This window comes from Pyxicephalus adspersus, chromosome Z (genome assembly GCF_032062135.1).
Source record: "Pyxicephalus adspersus chromosome Z, UCB_Pads_2.0, whole genome shotgun sequence".
Taxonomy (NCBI): Eukaryota; Metazoa; Chordata; class Amphibia; order Anura; family Pyxicephalidae; genus Pyxicephalus; species Pyxicephalus adspersus.
Genome location: NC_092871.1, coordinates 56,249,513 through 56,266,305, shown reverse-complemented (window position 1 = coordinate 56,266,305; position 16,793 = coordinate 56,249,513). Strand labels below are relative to the sequence as shown.

The window sequence follows — 16,793 nt, the reverse complement described above, 5'->3', positions numbered from 1 at the left end:
TAGTCCAATGCAGGGGTGTAACTACAAATCACAGATCCCCATGGTAAATTCAGACATACTTACTGATCTGTTACTCACCTGTCTGTGGTAACCAACTTATAATACACACTGAATTATAATTAGAGATAAGTGATTCGGGTTTATTTTTGGTTTGGCAAATGTTCTTTGAAGATTATAGAACCTGTTTAGGTTAAGTTTATTGAACTTAAACCAGTATTCATCTTGGTAACTGCTTGTTTAGCAAGAAAAACCCTGAACAGAAGTGTAGACATAACCTGAAGATACACAGCAAGAAGCATTATACATGGCTGATGGTTGCCAGGAGTAGTTCATGTTTTGAATTAACACTAACTACCACCAATCTATGGGAGCAAAAATTGGTAGTAGGAAACTAATATTATTTGATGGCAGAAGAGATGTGCAGAATTCTTCTTCAGTACAATTCTCTCTGCTAGTGATGTTTATCTGTGTCACCATTGGATAGATTTCCCCTCACTTTGTGCCCTGTTGCACCATGTCTTTCATTCTCTAACCAAAACCTTTCTCACTAAAACGGATGTTGTCACTTTATATACCTAAAGAGACTCTGTCACCAATTTCTACATGCTACAATTACAATCCTACAATTTCCTACATTTTTTTTCTGTTTCAATTAGCCTCTGATCTTGCTAACAAACTTGATTACTCCAGGAAGAGTCAATTCCCTATTACAGCCTCTTCCTTGCATGTCATAGCCCTCTCTTCTTTTTTGTGTCTGATTACTCTATGTGTTGGCACAGCTATTTAGCACCTTCTTCCATCTTTCTACATAAACTCATATGTAGATGCCTGAGGAGCAGTTTGGCATATTACTTTTGAATGTTATTGGAGTGACAGATGACATTTCATTATAGATGGCAAGACCCAAAAGCAATCTTTGGGCTTCTTTAAATGTGCATTAACCTAAAATAGGTAAATGCACATTTAAAGATTGTTGTTGAGATGGTTTAGTGACGGGATCCTTTGAACTGCTATGGGCAGGTGTATCAAAAAGTAGTGTTCACTTCTCCAAGTCAGCAATTGGAGGTATCTTTATTAATGAGAAGGGATTGAATCCAATGGGAAGAGCAGCTTTTGTTGTTTGTTTTATATTTTTACTAAAATTTTGTAAAAATCCCCCTCAGAAATGGCCTCCCTTGGCTCTATGATTCTGGTTGCATCTTTCAATGATTTAGAATTACTGCTACATAAGGGTCCTTGCAGTAGCAATATTATCTGACCTGGGAGTGTTCTCTTGCAGAAAGATGCATGCCTGCTATTGTCCGAAGATATAAATCATGTAAATAAAACTGACTTCAATGCAGAGTTCTCCAACAAGGAGGATGGTGTGGCCCTTAAAAAAAAAATTACAGACAGCACTACCTACAAACAAAATGTAATAGCGTCATTTATATTAGTCTTTTCCTTTGCACAATACAGAACCAAACACTTCTCTGGGGATGTTTCACAAGGATGAAGACATGGGTACATGAATCCTATAGATGTTTATGGGCCTGTATTGTGCAGGATGTGAGGTAGTGGGATACAAACAAACACCACGCTGTGGACCTTCAGAAGTTTGTAAGTACCCTACTGAGTATATAGTCAATAGTTGTCAATAAGTAACCATTAGGACACTGGACATTTTTTTAGGAATATGCAAAGCAGTATATGCACACACCACTGAGAGGAAATCTTCCAAGCTAACTCTTGATTTTGTGTCGTGACACACCAGAACCGGAAAAACTCCAAGTCTCTGTGGCACAATGCTGGACTTTATTGTTAGAAAGCCCATTGATGTTAGCAAGCTAAGTATTACAGGTGCCCTCTGTATTAAATGTTTATTTGTAAAATCAATATCTCTTTATTCAATAATAAATACTAATTTATTGTTGTGTATGTTTGTGTATATATGTGCTACAGCTGAATTTGAACTGTTACATAATTGAATATGATTGTTTTATATTCTATTTTACGCCAGCATAATTCTACTTTTTTTTTGATTCTTTTGGATAACCTGTGGGAGTTACAGTAGGCTCAGTAGCTCAATCTGAGCACACACAAGTAAATGATCTCAGAGCAAAGACTTCTTCTTCCTCCCTTCTTTTGAAAACAAACAACTTCTTTTTATTTTTATTAACCCATAATGTAAGATATGAGGCTAGGATAAAGATCTATCAGCGCCATCTCAGCAGATGTAGAAAATTCCATTCTTCTAAAAAAAAATGTCACAATCCTGAAAAAAAAACAAAGCGTCCCACTAAATACTCCACATCCTGATTCTAGTGACTACATTAGCTATCTTCTGTCGAAGCAAAGAGGAGAAATCCTATCTGTAACAAAAATAAACCCATGCTTCTGTAACTCCTCTACTATCATAACACTAGACATTCAATAAAAGCAGATTTTTATCATCTTCGGGCTGTGGTTATGAAGATAGGTAAAATTGTGCGTAGTCATTCCTAAAAAGCACAATGGCGATATGGCTTTGATATTTGTTTTCCATAGATTGGTACCATACAGTCACCCCCCACACTACGGCTGGGAACTAGAAGATGCATGCACAATGCCAACTGTCATATTGATTCTTCATGACACCTTCAAGAATATTATCCATCTGCCGCCATCCTAGGCTCCATATCACTGCTTGTATATAAACCTGGGACCCCAGGACCCCCCTGATCCAAACAAACTCATTGCTTATTATTCTTATTATTAAATACAAATTCTATAGAAAAACCTAATTATGGAGAGATAATGAAGGGCTTAAGTAGGTGGAGTAATCATTTACCAGATAGGATGCCAACTGGCACTTTGGCAGATTTCCAAAGAGCTTAGAGCAATTCATTTACATGTATAGGGAAATTATGCTAAAATCCTTCTTGATGCTAATATCTCCACCCTTTGTTGTAATCAGATAGAGATTAGCTCACCTCCCAATGTCCGAATGCAGGGCTGAATACTGATCTGTACCATTTGCTCTGTAACTGCCCCAATAATAAACACTTCTGGGGATCAGTTGTAATATATGCATTAAATTAAAGGCATGGTGAATTACTTACAGTGAGGGAAAGTATTTGATCCCCTGCTGATTTTGTACATTTGCCCTCTGATAAAGAAATGACCAGTCTATAATTGTAATAGTAGGTTTATTGCAGGCCTGAGAGATAGAATAACAACAAAAGAACCCTCAAAAATACAGTGCTCAAAAGTTAGAGCTTGATGTGCATTGTAGAAGTTTTGATGTGCAGTTTTGGGCACCAGTTCACAAAAAGGACATTGTGGAATTGGAGAGAGTGCAGAGAAGGGCAACTAAACTAATAAAAGGAATGGAGGAGCTCAGCTATGAGGAGAGATTAGCAGAACTGAATCTATTTTCCCTAAACATTTAAGGGGGCATATGATCACCCTGTATAAATATATAAATGGGCCATATAGAGAACTCTCTTCCCCATTATTCACTTTGAGATCATTACAAAGAACTGGCACTCTGCGTCTGGAGGAAAAGAAGTTTATCTCCGGATAAGGAAGGGATTCTTCACTGTAAGGTCTGTGACAATGTGGAATCAGCTCCCTCAGGAAGAAGTTTCAGCAACTACTATAGATTGCTTTAAGAAAAAGCTGGATGTTTTTCTAGAAGCACAGAATTTAACGGGTTTTAAGGATTTAAAGTAAAGATAACAGAGACTGTTGATCCATCTGATTGCCTCATGGAATCACAAAGGAATATTTTTCCCCTGTTGAAGCAAACTGTACCAGGTTTTTTTTTGCCTTCCTCTGGACCAACTATGTCTTTTAGGGTTTTACCTCTGGGATCTTACACTTACTATGTAACTATATTGCCATTTTGCCACTGTTTATCAAAAAAACACTTTGGGACTGATTTATTAAATCTCTCCAAGACTGGTGAAGGTAGACTATTAGGGGTGATCCAGCCAAAAAAAGAAGCAGAACTCCACTTTTCACAGCTGCCAAAAGAAGTCATTATTTATACACAAGTAACGCCATTTCAAGTTTTCAGTTGAGAGACGATGAATGCCACTTTTTATTTTACCTGGGAATATTGCCAACTTTAAAAGTGGAATAAGGCCACAATGAAGATCAATTATATTTTTTTCAAAAACCAGTGATCACTACATTTGCTTCTAACGTCTCTGGCCACACTTTTAATAAAGGTGATCACAGCCAGAAAATAAAGCTCCTGGTGGACAATTTAAATGATATATTCTTGTGATCAATCATTGATTAAGACTGTGAAAATGATCCCCAATTTAAAAGTCTGTTGTTAAAAAAATCTGCTGATTGGAATGATCAATTCTTTATAATTAGGGCCCTGACTCCTAATTAATGGTATGGTGGTTTTAAAAAAAAAAACCCTTCTATGTGTATGGCTTTTGGAGGTATAGTTGCCAGGTTTATTTTTTATTCCAAAAAGGTTTGTAGATTTGATAAAATTCTATACTCACTTGAGATTCTGCAGACACCATGCAACTCCTCAATTCAATGCTTGCTCATTGGATCACAAGCCAAGATCACTATGTTGGTGACTCCCACCGAATTGATATGAAAGTCCAATCAGGATGTATCCCCCCCCCCCCCCCCTCCCAATGCAAACAAATTAAAAGCTTCATTAATGTTGTTAAATGTATCTATTTGGCAATGGAGAAAAGTCTGTACAAAAATGTTATTATTATTGCTTTCTTCTCTCTACTGTATTAGACAAAAGAGGGCCTTTGGTACAAGGAAGAGAAAATGCGAGTAAAATAAATCCATTCTGTGTCAGTGGGATAATTTAAACCCATCATTGCTGTCAATGGGAGTAAATGAAGCTATATTGTTGGTATCAGTAAGAATAAAATAACCCGGTATTGTTGTCAGTAGGAGTAAAATAACTACCATTACTGGTGTCGGTGGGAGTAAAATAATTCTCGTCATTGGTGCCAGTGAGATAACATAACCAAAAAAGCCAGGTGAAAATCCGATTTCCTCAAATAAACTGCTAAAGTCACACATTTGCATGGCCACAAAAATCTTCACTCCTTATTTTGGAGTTGTGTTGTGATTGGTTGAATTGAGTGAGGGCAGTTTAGTTTATTTTTTTCAGCTCTTATTATGGGTTGTATTTAGAGTGGTGTTTTTTTGTTTTCTGCCCTAAAGATTTGTGTTTTTGTATTCCTAATTTACTTTTATTTTAAAGCTGCTAAAAAAAAGTTAGCAGATAGCACTTTGAAACATATATAAAACTCTCACTTATCATTTCATGCTACCCAGTGACTTCTTCAACTCTGTTAAAGTCTCCTTACCTTCACTCCACCATCTCAAGTACTGGCAGGATCCATCTGACTGCAGTGTACCTAGAACGATTCACAACAGTGTGGAGAATCTAAACTCCTAACAACTACTAGAAAGAATAGATACAATTCTGCTGTGCACATTGCTCACAGAGCTCAATAGTTGCTCATGTACCCAGTTGGAAAAATTTATTTTGGCTGTATTGTTTATGGGGAGGGAACTCGCTGCTGTGCAGTAAATTGGGTATGAGCCGGCCACTCCAATACAATCTGTCCTGGCATTCACCACTCCTGATACCTGTCACTTCCACAGCACTGGCAGAGAAGAGTTGCCAAAAAATTTAGATAATTTAAAGGATCTATACATTTTTATTTTTGACCCGTACTTTGGATGCCTACTTGTCAAAAATGGCATGTGTATACAAATCAGGTTTAGTTCTGCTTTAAATTAGTGTTTTGGGGTAATATTTAGGGTAGGTGCTCCTTTATTTTCCTTTCTTCATTTTATTTTTTTGTAATTTCCTTTAAATGGAGAGGGGTTGATTTGATTTGCGGAGTATTGAGGCAGTTTAGTTTATTTTATTTAGAGTTGTATGTACTTGTATGCATAAACCTTGTCCATAAATAAAAAAGGATACTATTTGGGTATGCATGCATATTAAACACAAAGGATAACTGAAAGTTCACTGACTGATTTTACTTGCCTGGAATTATTGCCCAAAGTGCAAATATCAATAATGATTGTTTCTTCATGTTAAATAGTCCATATAATCTCTACATAATTTCTCCCTGCTGTGACATGGATTTGGCCATGGAGTGGACTGCTGCGCGATAATCCCACAATGACTGATGCTAAGCGGTAGCCATGGACTAATTTGTTGTGTTAATAGAAAGGTTTTCCTAATAAAACTAAACCCTTGTGGACAGAGGGTGGGGACACAGGCTGGCTGAATTTTCCTCTGGAAGTAAAACTCAGACAGTATCTGAGACCATCTATCTGATCCTTTGTGGGGCAGGGATGCTAATGGCACACAGGCTACAGATATGTCTGGAAAAGCAAGTTATTGCACAGAAGGTTCTGCAGATCTTTGTAGATCTAATATACAGTTTGGTCCATACATATTAGGATAGAGACTTTTTTCTAATTTTGGTTCTGTACATTACCACAATTAATTTTAAATGAAACAACTCAGATGCAGTTGAACTGCAGACTTTCAGCTTTAATTCAGAAGCTTGAACAAAACGATTGCATAAAAATGTGAGGAACTAAAGCCTTTTTTTTTTTACACAATCACTTCATTTTAGGGGCTCAAAAGTAATTGGACAATTGACTCAAAGGCTAAGCTACAAAAACAGAAAAAACCCATCAGAGAAATTGCTACAATATTAGGAGTGGCAAAATCTACAGTTTGGTACATCATGAGAAAGAAACAGAGCACTGGTGAACTCAGCAACGCCAAAAGACCAGGACGTCCACAGAAGACAACAGTGGTGGATGATTTTCAATGGTGAAGAGAAACCCCTTCACAACAGCCAACCAAGTGAACAACACTCTCCAGGAGGTAGGTGTATCGATATCCAAGTCTACCATAAAGAGAAGACTGCATGAAAGTAAATACAGAAGGTGCACTGCAAGGTGCAAGCCACTCATAAGCCTCAAGAACAGAAAGGCTAGATTGGATTTTGCTCAAAAACATCTAAAAAAGCCAGTACAGTTCTGAAAAAACATTCTTTGGACAGATGAAACCAATATCAACCTTTGCCAGAATGATGGCAAGAAAAAAGTTTGGAGAAGGGGTGGAACAGCTCATGATCCAAAGTATACCACATCATCTGTAAAACATGGTGGAGGCAGTGTGATGGTATGGGCATGCATGGCTGCCAGTGGCACTGGGACACTAGTGTTTATCGATGATGTGACACAGGACAGAAGCAGCTGAATGAATTCTGAGGTGTTCAGAGACGTACTGTCTGCTCAAATCCAGCTAAATGCAGTCACATTGATTGGGAGGCATTTCATAATACAGATGGAAAATGACCCAAAACATACAGCCAAAGCAACCCAGGAGTTTATTAAAGAAAAGTGGAATATTCTTGAATGGCCAAGTCAGTCACCTGATCTGAACCCAACTGAGCATGCATTTCACTTGTTGAAGACTAAACTTTGGACAGAAAGGCCCACAAACAAACAGCAACTGAAAGATGCTGCAATAAAGGCCTGGCAGAGCATTAAAAAGGAGGAAACCCAGCATCTGGTGATGTCCATGAGTTCAAGACTACAGGCAGTCATTGCCAGCATAGGGTTTTCAACCAAGTATTAGAAATTAACATTTTATTTTCAGCTTTTTAATGTGTCCAATTTCTTTTAAGCCCCTGAAATAAAATTATTGTGTAAAAAAAAAAAGGCTTTAGTTCCTCACATTTTATGAAATCTTTTTGTTCCACCCACTGAATTAAAGCTGAAAGTCTGCAGTTCAACTGCATCTGAGTTGTTTAATTTAAAAATTATTGTGGTAATGTACAGAACCAGAATTGGAAAAAAGTTTTCTCTGTCCAAACATTTATGGACCTAACTGTATATCACTAGAATTATAAATAATGAGCAACTAACAGCCAAAATCCAGGAGGATACTAATGATACAAAAAAGGCAGCTAAATATAATTAAGTTTTCCATTGATAAGGCATTTTTAATAGGAGGAATGTTTCCCAGCTTTATTTTAGACCTGGTTTGAACAACTTGTCCAACAGTCCTCAGCAGCCACATACAAGCTAAGATTTTCATATAAACAAATTTATTTTTTTACTCGTTACAAACTACATCCTACTAAATATACTGATATATAATAAATTATTTATTAAATTAATACATATTACAGAAAAAACTCAGTTATGTGGCACCCACGGGGAATGGCCGATTCCGGATAAGTGTAGTTTCCGGTTAACTGAGGTTACTCTGAAACTGAGGTTTCTCAGTCACTCAGCACTAGACTTGAATGGGGAGACTTGTCCCATTCACCTCTAGTGCTGAATGGCTAAATAGCTAAGAAAAGGGAAACCCTGATGACAGCTCAAGTGTTTTTCCCTTTTTCTCAGCCAATCACAGAGCAGAGCAATTAGTGGAGCTCTGCTCTGCTCTTCTGACATCTCTGCTCTCCTGATTGGTCCCGCAGCCCTAGTGAAACCGTGGAATGTGTTCTTAGATGCAGAGTTGCCACAGCTCCGCTAGGGCCGCAGGAGAAATCAAGAAAGCGGAGCTGTCAGGTGCCGATAATCTGAGTTTTCTGGTTATATGAGTTCCAGATAACCTGGGTTCCACTGTATTTATTTAAAATGTGATTCTAGGTTAGTTAGTTTCTGATTAGGTTTGGGGGCACGGGCAGACATATCGAGGTGCAGTGTGAGCAGCTGCACAATGGCCCCTGGTCAGTCTTTAACTGGAAGGGGTCCCTGCAGCAACTTACACAGTCCTTGCCTGCAAACCAGCCCTCATTTAACAGCTTGCAGAGCGGCACTAATGGCGCCATCTTCTTCGACCTTCTTCTGTCTTCTTCCTACGCCACCTGATTTCAAACTGCACAGGTGTGGGTTCGGGTGACGTAGATGGGGAAAAAAGATTGCCAATCTCATGTGTTGTGAGGTATGTATCCCGGGAGGCTCGGCACTCCCATTCAGTCTTGATCACCAGGTGATCAAGACAGAATATAAAGGACTTTACCCTAAAAAAGAAGGTAGATTTTACCTTAAATGAAAGGGTTGTCTACCCTTTTATGTAAGTAAAAAATTTAGTTTTGGTCTGCGTTAAGGTGGGGGAAAATTGATGTGGGGGGACCTCTAGTCAATTTTACACAAGGGTCCGCCACGATTGGGGGTTAGGCACTAGGTTAGGTTAGTAGGGGTTAAACTTAGCCACCAGGCTGTAAGAGGTTAAGGTTAGCAGCAAAATAAAATTTCAGCACTGGAGGACAGCATAACTAAACAAGGTAGTCTGTTTCCTCAGAATAAAGCTATTCCAGTTTTGTTACTAATCACAAAGATAGCAAAAAAAAAAAAAAAAAAAAAGAACACTGGGTCTTCTCCTAAAGATGCAGAATTGCATGATGGTTATCTTAAGCTGCGTACACACGTCAGATTTTTCTCGCCCGATTAACGGCATCGGCCAGATATCGGGCGAGAATCTGGCGTGTGTACAGTCGGCGTCGTTCATCGTCCGTGGATCCGTCCTGGCGGATCCACGAACGATGAACGAGGAGCAATCCTAATGCAAGGGAAGAGGGAGAGCACGCAGCAGGGTGCCGCTCCGTCGCACTCCCCCTCCCCTCTCCATAGAGCAGAACGGTGCTCCATTCATGCATCGTGTAGTCCTTTGTCGTTGGAAAGGATTGTGAAAGATCCTTTCCAACGACAAAAATTGCACGTGTGTACGCAGCTTAACAATGCCTTAATGATCCTAATGCAATGCCCAGATCTTTTGTGTTAATAGGCAAGTTTCCCCATTTCAAGAATTGCAATGCAATCAACTACAACTGCCATTTCAGCTGCATGCAAACATGTGCAGAAAATGGTCCTGTTCTGTTCCCATACAGCTGAATTGAAGCATTTTGCAGTACGAATAAGTCTGCTGTAGAATGTGCTGCCAAGTATGAAATGGATCTAAAATTGAATTAAGTTCTCTGGGGACAAGGAAGTTGGGGGGGCGGCTGAAGACACCCCTGCTATTAGACTATTTATTCTGGCTGTGTCAGGACGAGAAGATGGCATTCAACTACAGAACATAAACTATTGCACAAAAGACACAGTGGTCACTACCCTGCCAGTGCACATTTTTAGTTTTCCTAGCCAGTATACCAGCAGAGAAAGCCCCATTCCATGTGTCACCTGCCGTAAGCTTGGCCTCTTCTCCCCAGGGTTGTTAATGAGAGGACGGCGGGCGCGTCCTCTGTCCATATATGGTAAAGGCTTCCTGCGCGGCGCTGCCCTTCCTCCTACAGCAATCGCATGGGCGAGCAGGCAGCTTGCAGGATCACTCTGTGACCGAACACAGTGCAGCACCAGCCAGGGGCCCCTCCAGTTTTTGTACCCTTGCCACCTGCTGCTACCCCAGGTCTGTTCGGATGTGGCCCCCAACGCCCTGTCTCACCGAGGATGGGCACAGCTGTCTCCAAGAAGAAGGCGCTGAGGAATGACACCATCTCTCATGTTGCAGCCAAAGTTCGGTGAGTACCTGTCTGCACACTGTGCCATGGGATGCTAGTCTGGGTATCACCTCCTGTCTTTTTCTTCATTTTTAGATTGCCTGCTTTTGGACTCAGCTTGCTATTGTCATTCCTGTTATATAGAGAATAGAGCTACCATTTCAACCTGCATTGTGCTCCAGTACCTGCAACACTCTGTCACTTGCAGAGACACCTGACCCAGTCATGGTACATCATTCTCTCCCCATTTCTGTAGTTTTGGTTGGATATTCTATTAACCCTTCTTTAATGAAAGTTCCCAGGCTGATGGGTAATTGTAACCTCTTGCATACCAGCTGGCAGTAAATTCTTTTATCCTTACATTACCCACATTTGGTAGTCTCACATGACTGATCCAGTACATAGTGACAACACAGAATATACAGCTAAGTGCTTAATTATAGTCTGCACCCATGATACATGACACTTGGGATCGCAGGCTCTATGGTGACCTCTTCTAAACACTGCACAGTGCACAGACAGCATGCTTTAATACTACTTTCCCCTATATATCTCAATACATAACAAATATCACAGTTCATTTGCAAATTGTGTCACTGCTAGAGATAAGTCCCAATATAATGCTTCCTGGTCATGTTAATGATGCCATATTATTAAACCCCAAGGTCACTAATGAGTCTAATCCCATACTGTTGTGACCTTTTCCCCCCAAATTTTTGCACCTTACTGTCATTTATTTTAGGGGAATCTGGAAACTATTTCATCTATGTGGCCCTGGAGAAAAGCTGGCATGAATCTAATCTAATGGTGTATTGGGTGACAGAAAAGTTGCAGCAATATAGGCAGCTGTCCAAGGAGACACACAGTTTTGGAAGAGGCAAATGTTATGTGCTATTAGGTTTAATTAAGAATGTGAGAATGCCATAGCAGTTATGGTTGTGTTGTTTTGACTTGCTGAAAATGTTTTGTGCAAGTATAGCTGATATAGATCTTATACTAAATGATAATTAGGGGTGAGGGTTGTTCTGTCTTCAACTTTACAAACCTGAGTTTTTCATGTTATACTGACGTGCATGACATTTGGAGTTTTTTAATTTTTAAGCTTCAAGCATTCCTATTTTATAAGTAAATAATCCCGATATTTATGCTATTAATATTAATAATATTATGATTTTGCTTAATTCTGATAAATCTGAAACTGGGCAGTGCAATGGAAGTGCTGACATTTTAATGCAGTATGGCTAAATTATTTTATTGAGTCATAAATAACAGTATATTAATAAATATACTGTTAAAATAAATAATGTTGTTACACATAACAGAATAGAAGTAATATGTAACATTTTGTATTCAATTAGAGATTGACATATAGTGTACTATCTTCATATATATTTAGAATACAGTTTTTGGGTATAATCTGAATAATCTTGGTTTTAACTGGTGAAGCAAACCAGATAACACATGAATGTTTGTAAATATCAGATGTATAATTTCATATATATATATATATATATATATATATATATATATATATATATGGTATTCAAATATATATATATTCATTCCAAACCATCATAATGTGACCATGACAGTTTCCTGTCTGAAGTCGTAGGCAGAAATAAAATTTGGCTTGACAAATTAGTTTGTGCTTCTTGTATGAATTTGAGGTTACATTGTTTCACTTTTGTATGAATCACTAATAAATGAAATTCTATGTACTTGAAAAATGCACAGTCACCGCAATGTCGATCACCTGCACTGGCCTACAAATCATTACATTTAGTTTCCTGTTTTGGGTAAATGCAAACTAATTCTTGAAGAGTATGACCAGGAGCCATCATCTTTAGTGTGAAAGGCATTCATTGCCAGTAGCACCGTGCATGCATTGACACATTTAGGCATTGTGCAAGGAAAGATCCTGGGTTTTAAGTTGAAGAGCTCTCCATTGCAAAGGGTTCACAGAAATGGAACATGTCCTGCAAAGACAATCAGTCCAAAAGTGATATTGATAATATAACCAGTACATGGCTCACTTCCTGGCCTAATATATGTATTTGACACTGAAACGTGAGATTTCCCTGCCATAATTCTAGACTCCCAACATGTGTGCACCAGATACAACTGTGGTATACATGTTATACGGATAAAGGAATTAAGAAGACCTGAATACAAGAAAATGAGTGACAGGGTAAAGCCCTCTTAAAACTGATGTATTCACATGTTTCATTCCATTACATATCCAAAAAATTACAGGATTATTCCTTATTTAAGAATCAGTGGGCAATGCCATGCAAAAGTTTGTTTATGCTCTATCAGCCAGATGCACATCCAGAACTGCTGATGTACATTGCAAATATAGCTTAAAATTATAGTATATAGCTGTTACATTTTGGTATATAGCTTCTTCATGTAGCATATGGAAACCATATTATTCTCCAGAATTTAAAATAAGTTATTCCAGCAGTGAGGTCAGGAGCCCTTCATCATGAGCACAGCGGGTATGCAGACCTGGAAACTTAACTTAGAGATCTCAGAGTCACCAAAAGATGGAAACGGGCAGAGGTTTTGACTCCAACATCTACCCAACCAAAGTTAAAATGATCAGTCCACTTACAATTGATTTCTCATTGTTTTGATAGATTCTGGAAAGCAAAACCCTCTATTAGTTCCTTAGAGATCCTTGAATAAAGGCTTCCTATTATCTTTGCATTTTAAATTATAAGCCTGAGAGCCGAAATGGATAGGAACAGAGCCAGGAACCACATCTTGTTGATGAAGCCTCCAAGAGGTATACAAAGTCACGGGATGATTCAGCCCAGAGTCTTCTACCTTTAGCTAAAATCTCTATTTGGGTGGACTGACAGCCCCATGACAGTTGGTTTGGGTGTTTACCTTTTTAACCTCCATTTATGTAGATATATTACATTCAGTATTGCCATCTGGAAAGTTTATGATGGAGGATGGGAATGGGTGAAGGATGCAAAGCTTTCTTGAAATATTTATAATCAATAAGAATTAATTTAGAAGTGTCATCTCAGATACTGTTGTGCTGGTGAGAATGTCATTAGATGTAATGTATGCAAATCTCATTACTGAATTCTGATGGAAATGAATAGCCTGAGAATTGGTTATTGTTGCAGAATCAGCTCATTCCTTCCAGTAAATGCTGATGTTTGTAATTCAGTGTGCAAAATTTTGGCTAAGAAATGGTGAGTGATAAACCAGAAAACAATACAGAAAACAATAATTAATAACAAGTATGTGAAGTCACACCATAGTGACAATTGTATCCTATTCAGCTCAGTGTCACATTTCTGCAGTCATGAAAGAGCAGTGCGGTGTATTTTCTCCAGTGCTGTGTGACTGTAGCTGGATTTTGATATGTGAGAGGGTTATAAAGATTTGGCATCGGTAGGGATAAATTCCTGTTTCATTGCTGTATAGATGTTATTACTGGGAAAGTTCAGCTTTAAATATAAAAACCACCAAAGATTAAAGTTTAAAATATTTAAATTCAATTTAAGGGGTGTTATTGCTATGTATTGAGAAAGTTAGATATGCTATCTAGTGAGACTGTAAATCTCAGAACTGGGTAGGCAAAAATGCAAACCACTGGGCAGATAAAACCATTCTATTACATGCATTTCATTTGTGTATTTTAAGGAAAAGCAATGAAGGCATTATCAGGGGGTGCACCATGATCTCTGCAAGAGCCTGTACGATCTACACTTATATATACATATATCTGATGCATTAAACTATTTTATTTGATACATTAGGGGGGTCTATATATATAGAAGTAAAACTAACATACTCTGAAACATTTCAATTTCAGTTATTGAAACACATGGACCTAGAAGATTCTCCACCAGGGAATATTTCAGTGAATGTCAGATTCACTTTTTTATAAATTGACTCCTAGCTAGACTAAGAAATCCGTCTTGGTCCAGATTGTTTCAGATGACCCTGGTACATTGACTTCATACTAGTCAAATCCCTGAATTGAATCAAGTATGCAGCAAGCAAAGGTGTAATAACTCTTGATCTGCATTTTTATTCTGAAAAAAAAAAAACACAGAAAGGAGCAGTCATCATTATCATTCTCATCCCAAATCAGAGTTGCGTGAGTCCTAATTCCTTTTATTGTATTACAAAGGTTTCCAAACCTCTAGATGTCTTCGTTCTTCAAATGTCCTTGGCCTGGGGTCTAGGTGAATGGAAAGTGAATGATCTGGTCGTCATTATGATTTGTTACATGGAAAAGTGCCAAAAATGAATCAGGAAGAAAAATAAACAAAGAAAACCAAACAAAATTTGCTTATCAGCTTTCTTGCCCTGAAATAGTGAAGAGTTACCTTTTGGAGTGGCTTGGTTCAGAGAATTAGAGAGGCAATACGAAGCCATACTAATGGTAGAAAATCGAAAAACCAGAAGTACAAAGTATGACTTCTACCACAGGCTCAGCTGCACTCCCAGCTACTCACATTCAACTGAATGCAGGCGTTTGCACGCATTTCCTGTTCCAGTGGATTGTGGCATGGTCTCTGCCTTTCCTCCTGTAGAGAAAGAACTGCACCACCACCTCAAAGCTAATGCATGCAGATGTGTTAACCTGTGGTGCAGTTTGCCACTTCTGGGTTTTATGGGTGCAACCAGCAGTTTGCCTGGGAGAAGCTCACCTTAGTCTCCTTTCCGACTTGCATTTTCAAACCTGCTTTTAGCCACTCATAGCCATCTCTTTTCAATATTGTGCAGTTTTACTCTGGGGTTGTTGTGTCAACCACAGTTCAACCTTAATTGCTTATGTGTCATGCAGTAATGGTTGCTGTTTGCTGCAGTTCATTATTTTCAGTAAGGTGATAGATCTTTCTCAGTGTGAGAATCTCTGTGAGCTGCGGTTAAATGCAGTTGCTTTCAAGTCAATGAGAACAGCTGGCTGGTCAAGGGCGGCCAGAAGCAACATATTGAGTTCAGCAGCTGTGGCCACAATTCAGCACAACTGCCTGCACACATTGATTCCCAACTGCTCCAATTCAGTTGAATGGCCTACAGCAGACCGCGCGGGTCAACCTCAAGTCTGAAACTAACCTTCCTCTGATTGGTCCAGTGTGCATACTATGCATGAAAAGTGATGACCTTCTGTTCTCACCCTGACATTCATGTTTGTGCACCTGGCTGTTCTGTTTAATCCATATGGTGCAAAATTTCACTGTTCCAAGTCACTGTATTACATTGGAAATAATTGTATGGGTGAATTATATTTTTTATTGGTACAAATTATTGGAATACTGATCAGATATCTTACAAGTGGATGATACATCAAATACTAGTTGATGGCAAGGATCATTATAAATTAATTGTGGTTACGATGTCACTAAAATTAATTGAATAAGTGAGTATAATGCATACCTAGCAAAAGATACAATTCCCAATCCATTAAAATAAATGGAATGAAAGATCTGCAGTAACTTCCCTCAAAAGTAATATTGGTCTTTGGGGGGGGGGGGGGGGATACTTAAGACAGCCCCTGGCTTGTTTTGTATCCTGACATTTACCTACCTAATTTCTGGAAGTTTTGGGTGTTTCAGCTCCATTGAGAACATTCTCCATAATATAAATGATCCAGCAAGCAGAACAGAAGATACTCATGAAGGGCACAGTAGGTGTGCTTATCTAAGACTTAGGCTTTAACCCTTCAGCAGCTACGAAAGTCTGGACCAATTATGTGTGGACTGAAACTTTGAGAAAGGCTTTAAGGTCTTTGGGATAACAATTGGTTAGTTGTTGCCCGAAGTTATTTTTTATTGTACAGTAACTGTAAGGATCAATAGAAGTGATCCTTCCTTCCCATGAATTTTGTGGTATTCTGTCCATTTCATTACCTCTCCTATTAGTAGAGTTTATGATAATTGTCAGTAAATATTTGCAGTTCTGAGCATGTAACTACAACAAATAGACAGTGTTCCTGTCTGTAATTAAAGGGAGATGTAAGTGATGTCTATGGAGTGTGTCTGCTTTCTTCAAGTCTTTTACAGCTTTGCATGACTGCAGTAAGCAAACAGCTATTTAGAACTGGGCACGCGGGAAGCGCGGAGCCTGCAGGGCACTCCGCCCCATCTGTACCAATCAAACAGGTGCTACTGCTGAACCATCATCAGAATTACTGTGCAACAACCAAGTAACTGGGATTTTCAGAAGGAGGCATCATTACTGGCAATTCAAGTACTAAAAATAAATTGGCATATGGAACAAAATACAGAACAACTGCAATGAAATAAAATCACTGTTATG

The 16,793-nt window shown here is 38.7% G+C and overlaps 1 protein-coding gene across 2 annotated transcripts in view; it reads left to right on the top strand.

Annotated features, from left to right (window-relative positions):
- The first annotated feature begins 10,301 nt into the window (after window positions 1–10,301).
- NSMF (NMDA receptor synaptonuclear signaling and neuronal migration factor) overlaps window positions 10,302–16,793 on the top strand; it is a 51,628-nt gene continuing 45,136 nt past the window's right edge. For both annotated transcript variants that reach the window (XM_072431175.1, XM_072431174.1), the window contains exon 1: window positions 10,302–10,523. In XM_072431175.1, coding sequence (XP_072287276.1) covers window positions 10,453–10,523 — 71 coding nt within the window. In that variant the 5' untranslated portion in view covers window positions 10,302–10,452. The remainder of the gene's footprint in view (window positions 10,524–16,793) is intronic.